The sequence below is a fragment of the Ovis aries genome, chromosome 7, assembly GCF_016772045.2.
Source record: "Ovis aries strain OAR_USU_Benz2616 breed Rambouillet chromosome 7, ARS-UI_Ramb_v3.0, whole genome shotgun sequence".
NCBI lineage: Eukaryota > Metazoa > Chordata > Mammalia > Artiodactyla > Bovidae > Ovis > Ovis aries.
Window position 1 is genome coordinate 28235880 of NC_056060.1, and position 21224 is coordinate 28257103.

Below are 21224 nucleotides of genomic sequence, written 5' to 3' on the forward strand. Positions count from 1 at the left end.
AAATGCTGTAAACCCTCCCAAGGTTTTAATGTCCCTTCATGCTTTAACGTTCCAGAAGGCTCTTTTTTTAATAATAAAGCTGCCACGAGAATCACAGTGAGCTTCAGATGACACCAAGGGCTCAGCCATTCCTCCCACCAATGGAAAGGGAAATTTCAGTAAGACATGAACAGTACTTGATTTTACCTAAAGGGACTCACATCTCTGACTCCTCATTTCTCCAGGGAAATCAATAAAACTAAGGGTAACAATTTTAAAATGAAATTTTAAAAAATGAAATAAAACATCACAAAACACCCTCTATTGACCTAGGCCCCCTCATGACCCAGACTTATCTCTATCACCATTTCTTTCTCTCAAAGTGGCAAAACCCACACCTTTAAAAAAATACAGGAGTTAATGCTGATATGATCAATTAAATAAACAGAATTGAGTACAGATGTCTTACCAAAGAGCTTCCCAGGTGGCACTAGGGGTAAAGAACCCATCTGCCAATGCAGGAGACATAAGAGATACTGGTTTGAACCCTGGGTTGGGAAGATTGTCTTGGAGGAGGGCATAACAAAGCACTCCAATATTCTTGCCTGAAGAATCCCACTAGCAGAGAAGCCTGGCAGGCTACCACCCATAGGGTCACACATAGTCAGACGGGACTGAAGTGACTTAGCATGCACACACTTCTTACCAAAGTGGAAATAAATATCCTGAGAATCTTCACAGAGATTTTTCAGGATACTCATGTTATTCTAACTATCTCAATGGCATCAGGCACATTTTAGGGAAAAGGAACCCTGATGGATGAATGTACTTTTAATTCATTTGAAGGCAGTGATTTTAGATTTAAGGGACTTTGCAGTGGGTTAGGAAGGGGTGCCCAACCACAGAGATGTCGTTTAAACCGCGAAAAGGCTTTCATTCAAAAACCCCGAGTTTCACTCATACTGATGCCCATTCCCCATCTGATGGAGGGAGAGGAGAGACTCTGAAAGGAAGACGGCTCTCTGAGGCCAAAGCTGGAGACACAGATAGAGGCTGAGATCCCTCAGGCATCCATCCCTGGCCCAGCCCACGGCTGGGAAGAAAGAATGGTCTCGGGATTTATTATTATATACTTTGGAACTGCATATCCTGAGACTGTGGTCTCCTTACTGTGAAGTGAAGTCACTCAGTTGTGTCTGACTCTTTGAGACCCCATGGGCTGTAGCCTACTAGGCTCCTCCATCCATGGGATTTTCCAGGCAAGAGTACTGGAGTGGGGTGCCATTTCCTTCTCCAGGGGATCTTCCTGACTCAGGGACTGAACCCAGGTCTCCCGCATTGCGGGTAGATGCTTTACCGTCTGAGCCACCAGGGAAGTTCCCGTTACTTATTGTAGTTACTCCTTACTCCTTACTGTAGCCTCTGTCCCCTTCAGTATTCTTTTTTTTTTTTTTTTTTTTAATTTGGCCACACAGCTTGTAGGATCTCAATTCCCTGACCAGGGATTGAACCCAGGCCACAGCAGTAAAAGCCCAGAATCCCAACTACTAGGCCACCAGGGAATTCGCCCCCTTCAGTATTCTTTATGTAAAGCAGCTACTCAAGATGTATTTGTTGACAGAATGGCCTCCATTTGGTGAGACTGGTGTAACTAAGGGGTTCAGAAGCAGGATATGTGTGATTTATACAAATAAAAAAATTCTAGCAGGACACACATGATCAGGGATCTTGCTATAACTGTTCCTAGAGGTGAACTGACAGTGAAGTGAATGAAGCTGAAGATTCAAAGTCTCTCGTTTGCATAGATTGCTTCCAAGGCCCTGGACCTAATTTTGTAATTTGGTACTATTTGTCTTAAAGAGGGTTTCCAAATTACATAAGCTTCAGGCCTCACAAAGCTTGGATCTGTTCTGGGCTTGTTCTTAAAAGCCATCCGTGAATGCCATCGTGGAGTTTTCATTATTTTAACTCCTACTTATCCAAGGCAAATTTAAATCATTTAGCTCTGGAACCCTGGACAAATTAGGCCTGGGTTTCCTCACTTCTGGAAATGACAGGTGACTCAGTAGCACCTCAGATCCCCAGAGAGAGAGATGTGAAGTGAGGCGCAGTGGGAAAAGAAGGCGGCAGAGGACGCGAGCCCTCAGCTCCACGCCTGGCTGCACTGCTGGTCGCTGGTACGTCCGCCACCTCAGCAAGGAACTTCAGGACCACAGTGTCCCCTGCCATGAAACAAGACAGGTGGACAAGACGCTCTCTGAAGCCCCGTCTTGTCATGCGCTTCCCTAATCTAAGCCAGGGGCCACACCTCACATCCACTCTCACCAGATGCTCACAATAGCTCCAGGGAGTATTCAGTGGAGAATTCTGGCGAGTTTCCGCTTCTGATTCAGTGTTCTTTCTGCTATATCCCATTAAAGCTATTTGCCAGCCGAGCAGTATTTAAATAAGGCTGATGTCATTGTTTTTGATGGCCTTCAAAAATGCACTCTTGTCACGCCGAGTCAAAGACGACGCTCTGACATGAACCAGCCCTGTAGCACGTGGTCGTGGCGACCATAGCGTGCAGCTCCCTTCCCACGAGAGGCGCTGGACGTGAAGCTGCAGCTGAAAGAGACGGTCTGCAGGAAAAGGTAATTTTGGTCTCATGCCTCCATATTCCAGACCAGGTTCCTTTTTCTCCACTATTTGACTGCCCACTGCCGACGGCTAGACAATCATTGGAATCACCTGGGGCACCACAAAAAAAACAATCCTCAGCAGCCTCAACTCCCCGGAACTACCAAATATGAATTCCTGGAGTTGTTGGTTAGTTCCTAAGTTGTGTCCAACTCTTGCGACCCCACGGACTGTAGTCCACCGGGCTCCTCTGTCCCTGGGATTCCCCAGGCAAGAGTACTGGAGTGGGGTGCCATTCCCTTCTCTACTGGATCTTCCCGATTCAGGGACCGAGCCACGTCTCCTGCACTGGCAGGCGGATTCTTTACCACTGCACCACGTGGGAAGCCCTCTGGAGAGATCGGGAGCCAGGAGTCTTTAGTTCCATAAGCTTCCCAGGAGAATCTGTTCATCTGTCACATGAGAGTCTTGCTGTTGTCTATCGTTTCCTCTATCCTAATAGGCCTGGAAATGCCACAGCGCTTGGAATGGCCTATCCAGCTACGCTGACGCCTCTTGCTACACAGTCAACCGGGGCAGTGTTGGCTGGGACAAGTAGTAACAACCAGAGAGTAGCGCTTTCACGAGAGAACACCCACTGTACAATCCTGTTACATGAAGTGTCCAGAGTACACAAATCCAGACAGACAGAAAGTAGGTTAGTGGTTGCCAGGGACTGGGAAAGGGGGATGCGAAGTGAAGAGAGGGGGTGGGGGGCAGAGATGGAGGGGGAGTGACAGCTGAGGGGAAGGGTGATAAAAATGTTCTAAAGTTGATTATGGTGATGAGAATATGCTGAAAACCATCAGTGTGTATGCTGCAGACGGGTGAATTTTATGGTATATGGATTATATCTCAATAAATACATAAGCTAATAACTGGTCTTAACCTTCCCTTCCTCTTCTGTACACACATATAAAAACACATACACACACCAGGCCAACTTTGGTCACTGGCAGGTTAACTCCAAACACCCAACAAGCCTCTGTGTTCGACACTCAGCCTCTTTATCACCTCACTCACCTGTGACCACTTATACTCTCCTCTCCCTCCCGCACCAGACACCAAAATCGTCCCAGGCCGATAGCACCACCTGGTGGCCATCACAGGAACTCTCTGACCAGGTACTTGGGCACTCCCTTCTCACAGTCTGAGGACCTTAGGCAAAAGCCATTCTCTCCTTTTCTGCTTCCAACTTCAGGGTTCGATTCATTCTAATTTAGGTAATCAATTATTTATACACAGGCATTCCCTTCCTCTCTTCTCCCAATCCTTTCCCAGAGTCCAATCCCTCAATTAGTGCTAAAAAGCGTAAGGAACTTCAGTTATGAGCCTGCACTATGAAGAAGGCAAAATCTGAAAGTGGGTAGACACTGCTAGATTTACTAGACAACAACACATCTTATTAACAAATATTTCAGAGAACAAGAAAAGCAAATAGCTATATAATAGAAAGATGGTCAGTTTTATTAGTAATCAAATAAATACAAACTGAAAGAGATGTCTTTTTTGCCTGTTAAATTCAAGGATTTGTAAGGTAATCATAGTTAACAAGTGAAATAAAATTCCCACAAATAAGAGAGAGAGAGAGAGAGAACAACCTTATTAGTCAAACATTTACAGAAATCAATCTGATACTATGCAGGAAATGGAGCCTAAAAATATGCATGGAGTTTGACCTAATTTTTCTTTTCATAGAAATATATGCAATTATATATGATTTTCCAAATCATCCATAATGACCTTTATTACTTTTATATTAAAAATTAATATAAATAATCAGTCCATACCATCTAGAGAGTCTTTAAGTGAAAGTGAAGTCACTCAGTCATGTCCGACTCTTTGCAACCCCGTGGACTGTAGCCCACCAGGCTCCTCCATCTATGGGATTCTCCAGGCAAGAATACTGGGGTGGGTTACCATTTCCTTCTCCAGGAGATCTTTCCAACCCAGGGATCGAACCCAGGTCTCCTGCATTGCAGGCTTTAACCTCTGAGCCACCAAGGTACCCCCAAATATCCTTTTGAAATGTGCTGCAGCAGGAATCATAAAGCCTGTAGAAAACTGGTTCTCCACAGGGGGCGGTAATGATCCACAGGTGACATTTCTGGTTGCCATAAGCAAGGGCGTTCTGCCAGCATCTAGAGGTGCCCCTCAACAAGAGGGGTCTCTGGCCAATATCACAGGTCCTGAGAATGAAAACCCTGCTCTAGAGTCAAACTCACATGATTTGAATCTAGACCCATATCCCCCTTAGCTAGTCAGTCCCGCCCAATTAATCACTCACCGACTCTACACCTCAACTTGTCCTTGCAAGAGGAAAGCATCACATAGGATTTCTGAGGACAAAAATGTGTGTGTGTGTGTATATATACACACACACACACTGCACACACACACACACACACACACACACGCTTATCTACCTGCAATGCAGGAGACCCGCCAGCAATGCAGGAGGCCTAAGTTTGATCCCTGGGTTGGGAAGATCCTCTGGAGAAGGAAATGGCAACCCACTCCAGTATTCTTGCCTAGGAAATCCCAGGGTCAGAGGAGCCTGGTGGGCTACAGTTCATGGGGTTGCAAGAGTTGGACACAACTTAGCAACTAAATCACCACCACCACCACATATATATATAGTGTCTGACACATAGTAGATACAAAATAAACCTTAGTTCTCTTCTCCTAACACATTTAAAGAAAGAACACTATTATGTATCCCACTAGTTGCTTCTCAGCCCGTCTGCTTAGACTGGAGCGAGGCTGATGGTCACCATGTGCTCTCCTTGGTGCTGTAACTGGGGGTAAGGGATGAGATTTGACTCATCATTAACCACAAATGAATGCCCCGAAGCAGGGTCGGGAGGCCTGGGTGGGCGGGCAGGCTGCAAAGACAGCTGTGTGGGTACCAACTGCTCTCTCTGCTCAAGGCCTGGATCTGGAGAGCTGAGAGTGGGCTGACCGCCCTCTGCCTGCTGCAGGCATGTCCTGCCGTCACAGCCCAGACCCCTAGGCACCACAACTCTTCCTGTAAAAAAAGCTAGAGGTGATGACCAGGCTCCAGAGTGCTATATACAGACTTGGTTCAATGAGAACCAACTGCCAAAATTCTCTTCACTGACCACACATGTGGGGAGGGAAAAAAAAAGTCCTTCTGATATTAGCATAATGCATCATTTACTGTCAGAAGAACTGCTCTTGTTCCCATCCTTTTGGAAACATTTTCAGGCAAGAGCACCTGTATTGTTGCCATATTTTTGCACACTCCAACGACCAAGGACTATTCAGAGTCTGGACAAACTCAACAGATGACCCCTCCCATCATCTGCTGAAGGATTAAGAAAAAAGAAGAAGAAAGCAAGACACCCACTGGTTCAGCTTGGGAGACGGGCGTCTCTGGTAGTTTACAGCAAAGGGACTCCTCCCAGCAAGCCAGTCCACTCCTGCTGCCTGGGAGGAAAACGTTAGTCACCCACATCTCATCCAAACTGGGCTGGGCTTGTTGACAACAGGCCTGCTGAGTCCTTGGACCGGGAGGATGGTACCAGGAAGGTCCCCTGGGCCTCTGCAGGGCCGGCCAGTCTCCTGGATTGACTGTCTCCTCGGCCTCAATGTCTCAGGCAAAGATAAGCTCTGACAGGCCTCCATGGGAGAGGGCCAGTGGTGTCCTGAGCCTGCCGGGGAGCCCCAGGGGAAGGGCCCATCACCACAGTCATTACGGGCCCTGGGGGAGCATCACTCTGCCTTGCTCAGGCCAAATGCCACGCCAAAGCTCTCTTCCCACTGCACAGGGTCACCTCCCACTGGGCATCAGTGTCCTCTGAAGTGCTGGGAAGGGTCAGTGTCTGCTCCCCCAGGGGCTTACAATCCAGGGTGTCCAAGGGAAGAACTACCCAGGACAGTGAAGCGCTAGAGGAATGAGCGGGTCTGCAGGTAGATCACCCAGCCCGTGCTGAGCGTGGTGGGAGGCAGGCTCCCTCTGTTCTCTGACGTCCACACGCACTGAGTGACTGAAGCGACACCCACTCCAGTCCCTGAGACTCCAACAGTGCTGTCCCTAGTGAGCACGTATTTGACCAAAACGCAAAGCAGTACCCACCCCACCTCCACCCAGTACCACCAGCCCACTGCTGCCTCCAGGGCACCTCCAGACTCGGGTGACCTTTCTATCTGCCAGCAGACAGAGAGCTCACTGGACACTCTGCAGACAAGGGGACGGGCTGGGGAGGCAGGTGCTTCCCTGGGGGAGTTCAGGGCCCTGAGCCTCACAGACCACCTGCCCCTGTCCTCAGAGGCACTTGCAACATTCTTTGTATACATTGTTTTTTTAAGAGCTTTTATTTCTTTATTTGGCTGTACTGCTTGGCATGTGGGATCTTAGTTCCCCAAATAGGGCTCAGACTCATGCCCTCTGCAGTGGAAACACAGTCTTAACCACTGGACCACCAGGTTAAGTCCCTCCAAGATCCCCTTAAAGAGAGAAATTCAGTGGCAACCTTAAAAGTGTCCAGCCTTCCTGCCACCTCCTCCCCACCCCTAACCATCCTGCACTCAACACATTCTACATAAAAAAGTCTATTTCCTCCTACCTCTTCCTTCCTGAACTTGAGTCCCTCTGATCCACATGCTCCCTCCTCAAGGAAGCCCAGCTCAAGTTCAACTGGCCTGCTACGTCTTTTTGACCGGTGGGGGGCAGGCTTACTCCCCATAGTTCCTGTCTTGGTGACTATGAGAACTATATCCTGGACTCCCAGCTTCTACCCCAGCCTGTGGAAAGCGTGCATTTCCATTCTTACATCCTTTTTCCTCACCTAGACTTCAAGCTGCTTAAACAAGGGCTTCTGGTTACAATAAGAGAACACGGGCCAAGCCACTAACCAGCAGCTCCTTGGACATCAGTTTGTGTTTAGCCCGCCCACCCCACTGGAGCTAGCAGGTGTGTGAAAACACAGCTCATCATTCCTGGTCTTGCCTGCGTTTTCTGATTCTTATCCTTCAGGAGGGCTTCCTAGGTGGTGCCAGTGTTACAGAACCTGCCTGCCAATGCAGGAGACGTAAGAGACGTGGGTTCTATCCCCAGGTCAGGAAGATCCCCTGAAGTAGAAATGACAACCCACTTCAGCATTCTTGCCTGGAGAAGCCCACAGACAGAGGAGCCTGGCAGGCTACAGTCCACAGGGTTGCAAAGAGACATGCATGACTGCAGCGACTCAGCACACACGCGTTCCTCTGGAGGCCCCGAGACTGAAGCGCAGAAGGAAAATGCATCCAGGGCTGCGAAAGCGAGGGCAAAGCCTGTCCAGTGCTGCCGCAGCCCCGGCTCTCAGGAAAACGCCCTAGTCCCTCAGGTCAGAGTTTAACCTTTACTAACAGGTTAGAAGATAATGGCTGACTCTTAACTAGTTCACAAAGATCCTTTGTAAATACATTAGATGTATGTTGGTTGGTTTGCAAATGTCCAGGCCACCGTTCCTGGCGCATAGTAACGTGCTTGCTCAGTCACTTCAGTTGTGTCCAACTCTGCAGCCCCATGGACTGCAGCACGCCAGGTTCCTCTGTCCATGGCGAGAATACTGGAGTGGGTTGCTGTGCCCTTCTCCAGGGCATCTTCCCGAGCCAGGGGTCGAACACTCACCTCCTTTGTCTCCTGTATCGGCACGCAGGTTCTTTACCACTAGCACTACCTGGGAAGCCCAAATGTGTAGGCACTCAATAATTACTCAGAAAGTTCATAAAAGTTGAAAGATGTTAAATGGTATTTTGATAGGATGCATGGTTCAGGGGAAGTGTACTGATCACAGCCTGCCAGTCACATCCATGGAAACACAGACATGTAGACAGCCTCCTCTCAAGCCACTGAGAACATGCTTTCCAACCTGTCTGCACACCATTCTCACACCAGCGTCTCCAACACGCACATGAGCATGCTCTGGGCTTGGCAGGTGACTAAACAGCCAGTCTTCCTGACCTTTAAGATGATTCTATAACCCACGTCCCAGCCAAACACAAGACTTTTATAGCCACCCAGGAAAGAAGTGGAACAGAGCACTGCTGAGTATGGAAAAGTCACTCTTTACTGGTTTTCAGGAACCATCCATCCTCACTGCAGACACAGTCACTGACTCCTAAGGTAACACTGATAGGCGGCATAGCAGTTCATAAGGCCAGAGGTCAACTGGTTCCTCCAAGGCTAACAGGCAACTATTGCAGGCAGTTTTCCCCAGGCCAAGTCAAGGACACAGGGAACAGGAGACACAGGATACCACCGCAGACATACCACCTTCCAGCCCTGGAGCCATTCACACCTGGAAATCCATACGGTAACACCCACGACAGCAGTCCTTCCCACTATGAGTAAAACTTCATATTGCCCCAAAAGCTTTCATATACCTGATTTAACATGACTATTATATCAACCCCGAGAGAAGGTCTGGGCAGCTCACCTCCGTCTTCAGACTGGGAAACTAGACTTCATAGAGTTTAAGGGACTTACTTAGTGCCACGCAGCTGGTCTGAGCCAGGACCCAAACCCCTGGGGTTCCAGCCTCACCGTTCTTCCTGCTCGGCTCCACGGTGACCACGTCCCCCACTGTCCACACCACGTGCCCCTTCTGCTACTCCAATCCCACGGCCTGCCTCGAGTGAAAGTCACGCTTACTTTTAACTGTAGTGCCAAGCTGGGATCTGCTAAACCCTCCCAGCCGGGTTCCATAGCTTTCTTTACGACCACGGTGCCCAAGGTATTTGCGCCAATTTGTTCCAAGAGGGCAGTTTTGTCAGACGATTTGCTTTCTGAAGCTTCCTATCCGGGGAACACCATCTGCCCCAATTCGCCCGTGGTTTACCACCACTCCCAGCATCATTACAGCTTCTCAGCCAGATATCACAGGATTAGCCAAGTCGATGGGGATGGAAGACAGCTGGCTGGAGAAATGCAGTCAAACCTAACACAGCTGGCTTGCCAGCTAAATTGAAAAGCTCAAGCGGTGTAAGCAACATCCACTTTTTTTTTTTTAACGGTTAGAAAGGTTATATCAAATGAGACAGGGCTCAGGAAAGGATTTTTTGCAAACCATAGAGTATTATGTAAGATCTTGTTACCATTTTCCCATTTCCCATATGCGTGTGATCCGCTTTTCCCATTATCTGTGGACATCACGCCCTGCGGTGACTCAGCAGCTGCTGTTGCCACACCCTCTCTCCAGATGGCGAGTCTCAGGTGATGTGGGACAAGGTCGAGGTCCCAGTTTGAACCTGCTCTGGGTTTCAGATGGGACAGCGTGTCTGGGAGGACACCCACCAGAAGCCTGTGTGCACCAGGAATGAGATACCTCCTGAGGAAAAGCTCAAACTAAGGGAAGAAGGAGTCTGGCTGGCCAACCAGAGGCAGGGACACACTCTGCCTTCATGGGCAGTGGGGCTGTGGAGGGAAATGGGGCTATCCCTTCTCCAGTGGATCTTCCCGATCTGGGAATTAAACTGGGGTCTCCTGCATTGCAGGCGGATTCTCTACCAACTGAGCTATCAGGGAAGCCCCTTTCACTTTCACCCCTTTGGTGCCTGATGCCCAGTTATGTGTCTCTCCCTGTACGACCTCTCCTGTGAATCTATGGAGAGCACGGGGTTGGGGTGGGGTAGCGGGTTGTTGGGAACAGTGAGAAATAAAATGGAAAGCTCTGTTTCCCTAAGCCTCTCTAGGGTTTAGGGACACGAGGTACTCAGAGCAGTCTCCTCCTATCCATGCCACCCAACACTTTATGACAGACTCCCTGAGGCTGCAGCTGCTCAGTGGTTGGGGTCTGGAGGATGAGGTGGTGCGCAGCTGAAGGGGAGAAGGAGAGGAAAGAGGGAAACATGGCTAAGTGCCCCAGGGTAGGGACCAGTCCTCTGTGTTCTGGATCATGCATGGATTTAAGACACTTGAGCTGAGATCCTAAATAAGCAGGTGGGAGGAAAGCCAGTGAGTATTGGATTGTCAGGGTTCAATGCTCAAAATATACTTACAGGCTAGATGATCTGAACTAAGATAACACCAGTTTCACCTGCTGGCATCTCAGAGGTCAGTGTTTCTAGCACGCGTACTGTGAGAGGTTCTTTCAAAAAACATTTCGTGAGCATCTATTACATGCCTGGCCCCGTCTAGGCCCTACATACAGAAAAAGCAGGTCAGACCCTGCGTCTGCTCCTGCAGATCTCATAGTTTGGCGGGGAAGGGAAGCAACCCTTTATCATAAATGCCACTTCACAGGCAGTCTATATGGAGCAGCAAATTCAAAAGGTCAACAATGAGCCCAGGAACAAGGATCATCCCTAAAGATAAATCTGTTTCCCAGTTTGGCCCAAGATCAAGCCTGTGCTCTACCAAACCATTAATCAACTAGCCTAAGAAGTAGCATGCTGTGTACAGCAGGCCAGAACAGAAGAAGGGTACACCAGGGTCTAGTGCGTTTGAACCATGTTCAAAAACTAACTGCATCCCTGGAGAAGTCACTTCTCTGAACTTTGCCTTCCACCTCTGCACAATGTGGCAAAGAATACCTGGCCTCCTCGACGGAATTAAGGAAGTGATTGTGGGGGGTGAGCATGAACAGCCGACTCATTGGCAAAGACCTTGATGCTGGCAAAGATTGAAAGGAGAAGGGGAAGAGGGAGACAGAGGATGAGATGGTTGGATGGCGTCCCTGATTCAACGGACATGAACTTGGGCAAACTCCGGGATACGGGGAGGGTCAGGGAAGCCTGGCGTGCTGCGGTCCGCGGGGCTGCAGAGTCAGACTCAACTTGGCAACTGAACAACAATAACAACGACAAAGCATGAGCTTCACTGCGTCCCGACACACTTCCGCCTCTTCCCTTTTTGCCCAGTTGAGGAAAGACCTAAACCCTGGCCTCCACCTGAGCTCTTGGTTTCATCTCCTCCCATATCCTCAGGAACACGTACCCATCAATCATCTGCCCTTCATCCCACAACTTTAACTCTCTCTCCATCGCGCGTGCATGCATGCTCAGTTGCTCAGCCATGTTTGACTCTTTTGCAGCCTCATGGACTGTAACCCACCAGGCTCCTCCGCCCAAGGGATTCTCCAGGCAAGAATACTGGAGTGGGTTGCCAGTTCCTTCTCCAGGGGATCTTCCCAACACAGGGATCAAACCTGTGTCTCGTGCATTGTAGGCAGATTCTTTACTGTCTGAGCCACCAGGGAAGCCCCTCTCTCCATCAGCTCTTGCTAATTAGCACTTCGACAAGCTCAAGTCTCTAAAACAACCTACATAAAAACCTGCCTCATCTCTCCGTCACCAACCCCCTCATCCTTCCACAGCTGTTTCACAGTCTTCCCCCGACAGCCCGACGTTTTGGAACAGCTTTTATACCGTGCCTTCTGTTTCCTGCACTGTGGTTTCCGGCCCCCACTATTCTGCAGAACCTGTTCTACCCAAAGCCCCAGGAACTTCAGGGGGGTTACACTCAGGGTACACTCTGCACCAACGGTCCTGATTTCATACAAACTCTCTGCCAATTTTGACAAAGTGACCACAGCCCCTTCCTGAAACTCTCATTCTTTGTTTACACTGCACCTGTCTGGTTCTCCTTAATGCCCAATCTTGCTGGGTTTCCTTTGCAGATTCTTCTACCTGACCCTATAAATGGAGTCTTCCTGGCTTTTTCTCAGGTGTCTGCTCTTCTTAATTAATACTTGACCAGGAAACTTCATCCATTTCTATGACATCAGCTACCACTAATATGACAATGGCTCTCAAACCCCTTCCTTCACCCAAAGAGCTCTTCTGTGTCATGTACATCTAAGTACCTTCTGGACACCTACCCCTGGATGTCCCAGGACACCTTAAAAGCAACAGTAAAATAAGTCATCATTTTTTTCTCCTTATTCCCCTACCACCAGAAAAAAAAAAAAAACCAATTTCCCCCTACTCCTTTTCAATTTCTTATCACTATTGGTGTCATTGCCTAAGATAAAAAACTGGAAATCATCCAGGGAAATATTAAGGATTTGAATACAGGGGGAGCTCAACAGAACCCCAAAGGACATGAGCCAAACTGGAGGCCCTGCTGCACTCAAAGACAACCCTTCAAGCCCATTGCTCCCATTGGCTCTCCCAGAATGAGGATAACCTAGAAACAGATTTTAGTCAAGATATCTGCCTCAGCCCCCACCCTTTCTTCCAACTGCAGACAGAGGCTAACCTGAAATTGAGAGGCTCAGGTCAGCTGATCAGTGTTTAAGACTCTTCTCTCCAACCTGCATCTTTAGTGGCTTGTCCGTAAAAAATCCGCCCACAATGCAGGAGACCACAGCAATGCAGGAGATTAGGGTTTGATCCCTAGGTCAGGAAGACCCCCTGGAGAAGGAAATGGCAACCCACTCCAGTATTCTTGCCTGGGAAATCCCATGGACAGAGGAACCTGGCAGGCTACAGTCTTTGAGGTCTCAAGAGTCAGACATGCTTTTTAAGCAACTAAACCACCACGAACCTTCAAATAGGAGGCAACTGGTGCCCCCTTGTGGTCAAATGGAGGCACTGCGGTTCCTTTAAGAGGCCAGAGGTTGACGAAATAGAGGCTCCTTAGGATCCACCCCTTTAAATAGACCTTATCTTACAAATTCTTTCTCCACCTGACACTTATTAAGTAAATAATTTTTGTTCTCTTTAAAGTAAAAAAATTTTTTTAATCCCCAAATTTAGCGTTATGAAAAGGAATTTTGGCATTTTTATGTTTGGCAATATTGGTTTAAATTTATTTGGGATCCATCAATTGCCAATATATATAAATCCCTCAGTGGTTTGATATCTGGTGTTATCAGGTGGTCTAGGAGGGTAGGGGGAAATGAACCCGTGGCATTGAGCAGACCCCCTTCTACCTGAGGCTGCTATCCTGAAAACGGAAGCACATTTTCTGATTGGATTCATCAAAAGCTAACATTAGTGTCTGCTGGCAGAGCCACTTCTGACTCCCAAGCATCTCTACCTCATAGCTAATGGCTCTCTGAACTAACCTCTTGGACAGCTGGTGGCTTTCCTTGTTTCTGGGGAAAATATAACAACAGTAGCCACTTATATATATCATTTTTGACCAATGAGCCGCTTTGAGCTTGGGGACACTGCTGAGATGCAAGGTGCACGGCACTGCTGAGCTGTACTGCTAACTGGGTGAATCATCCGCAATAATATCAGGGAAGGCCATTAAAGGCTGCAGCTGTGCTCCTGGTATTCCTCAAAGTGAGAAAAGGCTGGCCTGATTCAGTTGTAACAGCACCCGCTTTTCGCATATGAGTAGGCTAGAGCCCTGCTTTATGTATAAGAAAACCAAGTTTCAGGAAAGTCACTGAGATCACATACAGCTTGTAAAAAGTATGCTTAAGACTCAATCTGGAAAAATAAACTACCAACCAAAAACAAAAAAAAAGACTCTACTCAGGTTTTTCTTTCCATTAAAGCACGTTTTCTTCTCTATAAAACAATAAGCTGGCGCCTGTTTGTCTTTACTCTGTATTTTTGTTTTGCTTTGGGTTACTAATTCACACATTTGAAAGCTATTCCTTACCAAGTCATGATTAAGGTACCTATGGAGAAGTGAAAAATAACCTCTTAATGTTTTGGGCAAATGATTCCTCTCCAGTGACCATCTAGAGCAGGTCAACAAGGAGACTGGCTTAACAACTGGGCGGCTGGGTACCAGGTTTCAGGAATCCTCTTACATCTATATGCTTCAGGTCTAGTAGGCCCTCTGCTGGGTTCGTTCCATAACTGCAAAAAGCCCCCATTTCTCAATACGCCCCTATACAGAAGGTAGGAAAGTTGCACCCTGGTGATCAGTCATAGTCAAAGTAAACAGACCTTTTGACGAGCACATTATCACTGAGTTCCTGATTTTAAAAAGCGAGAACAGAAATGGAATATTTTCCGTGAGCTTAAGGGGAAGAAGTCTCAAGGGACCCAGGTGTCAAATAGAATATAAATTCTATACTCATGTACTTACTGCTGCCAGGTATGTTGTTGTTCAAAGTTGTATCCAATTCTTTTCCAACCTCATGGACTGTGGCCCTCCAGGCTCCTCTGTCCATGGAATTCTCCAGGCAAGAATACTGGAGGGGGTTGCCATTTCCTTCTCCAGGGGATCTTTCAAACACAGGGATTGAACCATGCCTCTTTCGTTGTAGGTGGATTCTTTACCCTCTGAGCCACCTGGGCAGCCCACTGCCAGATATATTGAGTTTTTAAATATTTATTCAAATACACATTCATTCTTCAAATATTTACCAAGTGCCTACGATGTGTCTGGGTATAAAGCAGTAAAGAAAAGATGTGGCCTCGTGGAACTGACATTCCAGTGGGAAGACAGACAATTAACAAGCAAGGAAACAAACATTCATTATAAGTTTTTTTAAACGCTAGAGTTTAAAAAATACAAAAGGGGACCATGGCAGAGAATGGGGAGAGCTACTCTGGGCAGTTGGGCAGGCCTCTCTGAGCAGATGACTTTGAAACTGCAGCCACACCAGCCTCCCTGCTCTCATCTTGAGGTTTTTTGTATTTATATTCTGGGTATTCTTCCTATAAAAATTAGAAAACCTTTCTAACTTGGTCCTTCATAACAAAATACTAAAACAAATGTTGAAGGTATATGGAAGATAACCCATGCATCTTTCAGACCCCTGGGAATTAGCAGGAATGACTGTCTGAGCAGAGAGAATGCAAATAAACAAGTGAGTTGAAACAATCACAAACTCACATAAGAAAATATTAGACCATGAGATAACTTAAATGGCAAAGTCCACAGCAGGAAACAAGTCACTTTGTTTCCTCTTCCCGCTAAAGTCTTTGGACTATTTTCTCTGTTAGTTTGCATTCAAGCTATAATAGGCAGAATTCTATGATGGCCCCCCCTCCCCCAAGATTCCCACCTGCTGGTGCACATGCCCCGCATGAACCCTCTGCCTTCGAGCGTGGGTGAGACCTGGGAACACAGTGGACTATCACTCTGTTGACAAATGACAAAGATAAAGGACCATCACTCCTATAATTATACTGAATGATGATTAGCAGACTAAAGGGGCAGTCTCCCTCTGGCTTTGAGAAAGTAAGCTGCCCAGTTGTGAGAAGCTTACAACCAACCTGAGGGACCCCGCTGACAGCCAACCAGAGAAAGGGGCCTTGGTCCCACAAGAGCAAAAAATTGAATTCTGCCGAAAACCTAGATGAGTTTGGAAGAGAACCCCAAGCTCCAGCCAGCGCTGCATCTCCTGTCAACACCGAGATTTCAGCCTGATGAGACTCCGAGCCGAGGGCCCTGCTAACCCATGCCCGACTCCTGACTAAAGGAAACTCTGGTGTAACAAGTAAGGGTTGTATTAAGCTGCTAAATATCTGATAAATTTTTCACAGTAACAGAAATCTAGAACACAAGCTGGTATTCATACCTTCCACAGACACTGTTAGAAGAGAGCCAACACGGCTGTGACCTCACACTGCACGCATGCTAAGGTGCTTCATTCGTGTTCGACACTGTGTGACCCTGTGGACTACAGCCCACCAGGCTTCTCTGTCCTTGGGATTCTCCAGGCAAGAATACTGAGCGGGTTGCCATGCCCTCCTCCAGAGGATCTTCCCAACCTAGAGATGGAACCCACATGTCTTACATCCCTTGCACCAGGTGGGTTCTTTACCACTGGCGCCACCTGGGAAGCTCACGACCTCACGTTACCCCAAGGGTAATAAAGACAGTTTTTGATTCTGAATTGTTCTAAGCCATGCTTTCATTATCTCTGTGCCTTTTCACTTGCCATTCCCCGATGAATTCCTATTCAAACTTCAAAACCCAGTTCAAACATTGCTTCTTCAAAGAAGCATTTCTCTAAAGCCACCACCTCCATCTACACCCAAGCAGAATAAGTTATGCTTTGTTCTTCACTTCCATGGTAGCACCTTGCCTGTATATCTGTCAGAACACTGGCCCAGACACACTGTAATCACCTCTCCTCGCCCCTAATCCCAGACAAGAAGCCTCTAGAACAGAGCTGTCTCAGAGTCTCCTGCACGGTGGCGGGCACAGAGCAGGTGCCAAACAGCTGGCTGCTGAGTGAAGGTAAGGAGGCTCTGGATAAACACAGGCTGCTGATGTCGAGGGATTTGCTGTTTCTCTTCTGCACAGATGATCAGGCCTCCAGTATTAACGGAAACCTGGGAAACTGTCTCCATGACAACAGCTGGGTGACTAAACAGCACTTATGGTTAAAGGGGCAGATATTCACTGTCTTGAAAGAGCTGGTCTGAAATGGGTAGGTGTGTTTGAAGCTAGAGGTAGCAGCAGGTGCTGGGCAGGATTTAGATTCACCCCAGAAGGGGTGGTGTGAAGCTCTGTCTGATTTGTTCCACCTCAAGCCCTGTGCTAGGCTGGCACGCTTTTGATTCAAGTCATCTGCGTTAATCCACTCCTGAAATCAAATGTCAGTCACATAGACAACAATCCCACGGAGTTAGTTTTACTCAGTGGTTTAGAGCTATGGGTAACACGACAGAAATGAGAATCATATGTCAACAATATCCACGGCATTCCCTGGACCCTCAAGGCAGATAGCTGTTGTAAGAAATTATGGACTTAGGCAAAATTATACAAAATTGATGCACAAGAAATAGCATTTGCTGGATGTGTGTTTTGACAAAACTCAGAGACAGAATTCACATGTTTTCTTCAGACCCACTCCTGTGCACTTGGGTTCTCTTGTGTTCAAATGAAATCAACCATGCTCTGGCTCTAGGGCTCCAGCTCAGTGGAGAAAGAGAACATTCAGAATCAGAGAGAAAGCCAGGCATGGAAATAAGGCACCTGCTCTTAAAAGCTGCTCAGGACCTAGACTCCAATTCTCTATAAATAAAGCACTAAGCAAAAAAGTACCACTTTCTAATAAAAGTATTAAAAATATATTGCCAGAAACTCAGGAAAACTCAAGGGGGCAATGGTCTTACCACCATTAAACAATTAAATTAACATTTGTTATACTTTAAGATATATTTTTAAAGTTTTTGACCTAAAGTCTTAATGCCAGTATGTCATTGGCTCCTTCTGGGTTTATCTGATGTCCTCCTTAAGAATCAAGTCAGATCCTTTAGGTCCTATATTTTGAAGATCTTTTACAAATACCAGCTGGCAGTGGCTCAGAGGTAGGCAGCCGGGGATACAATTTCCCAAAGATCAGTTTGGGGAGAAGATGTGGGATCTGGGTTCTAATCTTTTTTTAGTGACAACACTAGATGTTTCTTCATTCACTTGATAAATACTAATGTATCAGGCTTTGTGCTAGATGCTAGGGCTACAGCAGTGAATGAGATAAGGTCGCTGTTCTCACAGGGCATATTCTTATGTGTCTGCATGTATATGCTGTATAGTATAAGAAGAAAGGGAAAACAGGGAGAAAGCAGAGTTTCTTCACTATGTATTAATTATTTTACTGCTAATAGAAACTGCTAATACTGGAGGACAGGGAAGCCTGGTGTGCTACAGTCCATGGAGTTGCAAACAGTCAGACACAACTTAGCAACGGAACAACAGCAATGATAGACACTAACTGGCAGAACACAGCAAATACCTTCGATGCTCTGTGGGCCCACAAGGTTCATGGCCTGGTGCGCTGGGTACTCTACCCGCGGCCTGGCAATGCCCAGCTGCTCCATCACGCCATGGAGCAGCCTCTGGATATCTGTTTCTGAGACCCGGTCTGGGGTCCTTGGGCTATAAGCAGCTGTTGGAGTCCATCCAAAAGTCAGCCATAACACCAGGCCAGATAGCATGGTAGAAACCATCCTGGAGACCATTTTTAACCTGCAGAAAAAAGACCACGCACAGATCGATTGGCCACAATCATCAGCTGTGATGATGCAATCATGTGATTCCCTCCAGGGAGTGATTCAGAGAGAGACTGCCCAGAGAGAGACTGCAAAGAAAAATTTTAAGGGTTTGCTTAGGCCTTACGTGTCCATGCTACCCAGGACATCAACTGTGAGAAGGTATTAAAGAAACAAAACTGTCTGAGATGGCCAGTTCCCTGTGTCCTCACATCCTGGGAAAGACTAGACTATGATGGCAGTTCTGTCATTTTTTATTGTCATCATAGCTCTCTGGAAGTTCTGCACCATTCCTACACCACCACTCGCTCCTGCTTTTAAACAGAAACAAACAACAAAACTTTGCTTCAACCTTGAGAAAGGGACAGGGAGAGTGACATCTTGGCTTTCCTAGTCCTGGGGAAGAAAAGGCTCATGGGAAGGAGTTGGAAGACATACATGTATGTGTGTAAAGAAGCACAGAAAGCTCGGGGCTGGTAGAAGAGACCTTCTTAGCTTAGCAAACAGGGGATACACTTGAGATCCTGGGTGGGGATGAAGATATGCACAGCTCAGGCCTGCCCTGCAATCTGGGAAGGAAGATGAGGGCTGCTTGCTGCACCAAATGGGAGCAGGGGATCGTGAGCACATGCCTCAGCTTACTTCTCTGCAAAAAGGGACGAGAAAAGCATTTGTCTTTTAGGGTCACTGCGAGGATAAGTGTGGGAGCACATGCAAGAGCACTGAGGACAGCGTCAGGCACAGAGACCCCCAGACTGCTGTTATTATGTTGGCAATATTACCTCACTGTTCTGGAGGTTGGAATTGGGGCAATTGAAAGGTGATGAGAGAAAACAGAACAGGTGAAAGAGAAGGTGAAAATCTGGGGAGTCAACCTGTCCTGAACGTTGGCTTCTATGCAACCAGAAGCCTGCAGAACAAGAGAACAAATATTCACACAGATTCCTTCCGCAGCTGCTGGACCTTAGGGCGGACACCTCAGGCAGGGGCCCTGCAAACCCTCTTCTACCCATCCTTCTCTGGGAGCTGGCAGAGATGGTGGCGGTGTGCATTTCTCCCCTGAAACGGAAATATTCATAACCCCCAAATTCTATTTCTGTAAAGGAAAGGGTTTTAAGAAGCCACTCTCAGATGTAAAACCTTGTTCTACAAAGAGCTGAGACAAGCAGAGCCCGCAATCTGACCAAAAGGCCAGAGGCAGGCGTCCGCCTCTCCGGCCATCTCCGTCTTTCCCTCCCCGGCTCTGCATGCAGGATGTCTTTGTTTCATTTACACCTCCAGCCAACATCGTTCAGATTTGATGAGCTACCCAACCTTCTTCCTCCCGACTCTTTCCCTCTCATTTGGAGCCGGCCCTCCGATTTTCGCATCCATCCTTTGTTTGCCCCCAGCCTCCGGCTCAAGGATTTCAGCAGGGCGCCCTCCCCGCTCCCGATCGCTAAGAACCCGCCTGTCTCGGGTGGGCGTCAGGCTGAGGTCTGAGCTGGCATCAGCGAAGGACTCACCGAGCTGCAGCCGGAGGAGCCTGCCGCGGTCTGGGCCTCGGTGGGGGTCTGGCGAGAAGCGGGGCGATCTGGGTCGCTCCTGCGTCACCTCCCTCCTCATTTTAGCCCCGCCCCGTCCCTCCTCCAGCAGGTGGAGGCTGCCTGGCCAGGACTCCCCAGAAGGCAACCCAGAAGCCGGGGGCCTTCCGCCCACGCATTCCACGTACACATCTCCCCGACGCCCTCTTCCTCTGTCGACCCCTATGGAAGTAACGAACCTTTTCTCAAGCAATTATCTAAACAATGCGCTAGATGCCTCCCCACTTCTGTCCTTCATTCGCAATAGCGCACCTTTAATTTAGCCACCTTTCAGCTTTTTACACGTCTTTTAGCTTTAAGACGAAACAGGCACTGGCGCACCGATAGGAGAGACAAACAAAAGTTGAGGCCTTAAGAACCTTTAATGATGGCAGTGATCAGGTATATTGAGTGCCTACAGAAGACTTTTCATTAAGCAGGAAAACTATGGAGATATTTAATACAAGATGCTCTAAATTTCTGTTAAAGTGATAATCCAAAACCACAGGAAAACCTCTAGGACTATTAGTTTTGATTGTTATCTCTAAAATTCCACACCAGCTATCAGGTAAGATTTTTTGCCTGAAATCATTCTCTCTGCACATCGGAAAAAGTATCCATTTTTATTCTTTTCAAACACAAGAATTGATATGTAAAACCATAGGATGAATATAAGTATTTCAATTTCTTTCATCAAGACTGGGGATGAGTAAAGTACTTGGAGATCTCAGAGTGAACACCTTGATGAGGTTAGAATCCAGAATTCTGTATCCTTGTTCTGTCCCCAAACCCATTATCATCTACAGCAACTTTACACAATGAAGAGGGGCCTGCAAAATTCATCCATGACCTTTTGGTTTGAAGCCAACCTCCTTCCTAGTACCTTTTCTTCCAGGGATGCTCTATGCTTCCAGCTTTTTATTTCAGTGCATGCTAACAGCGCAAAATAACAAATATATTGTCCATTGGTTCTAGGCTTAAAGACCATGCTGGAGTTTAATATTTATTATTCACACATAATGAGAGCTTTTTCCAATTCTAAATTTTACTTTAATGTTTCACTATTATCTTCATTTTGTGCCTGGGAAAACGGAAATGCCATTATAATTGGCTGCCTTTGTGTTGAATGGAAATCTGACTAAATACACTGTTCATGCTTCATGT

The 21224-nt window shown here is 47.3% G+C and overlaps 1 protein-coding gene across 8 annotated transcripts in view; it reads right to left on the reverse strand.

Annotated features, from left to right (window-relative positions):
- Positions 1-20052, reverse strand: part of SCG5 (secretogranin V) — a 55112-nt gene extending 35060 nt beyond the window's left edge. For all 8 annotated transcript variants that reach the window (XM_042252238.1, XM_042252236.1, XM_042252237.1 and 5 more), the window contains exons 1-2: positions 20004-20052; positions 18243-18475 (exon numbers count right to left, since the gene is read on the reverse strand). In XM_042252238.1, coding sequence (XP_042108172.1) covers positions 18243-18468 — 226 coding nt within the window. In that variant the 5' untranslated portion in view covers positions 18469-18475; positions 20004-20052. The remainder of the gene's footprint in view (positions 1-18242; positions 18476-20003) is intronic.
- Between the last annotated feature and the right edge of the window lie 1172 nt (positions 20053-21224).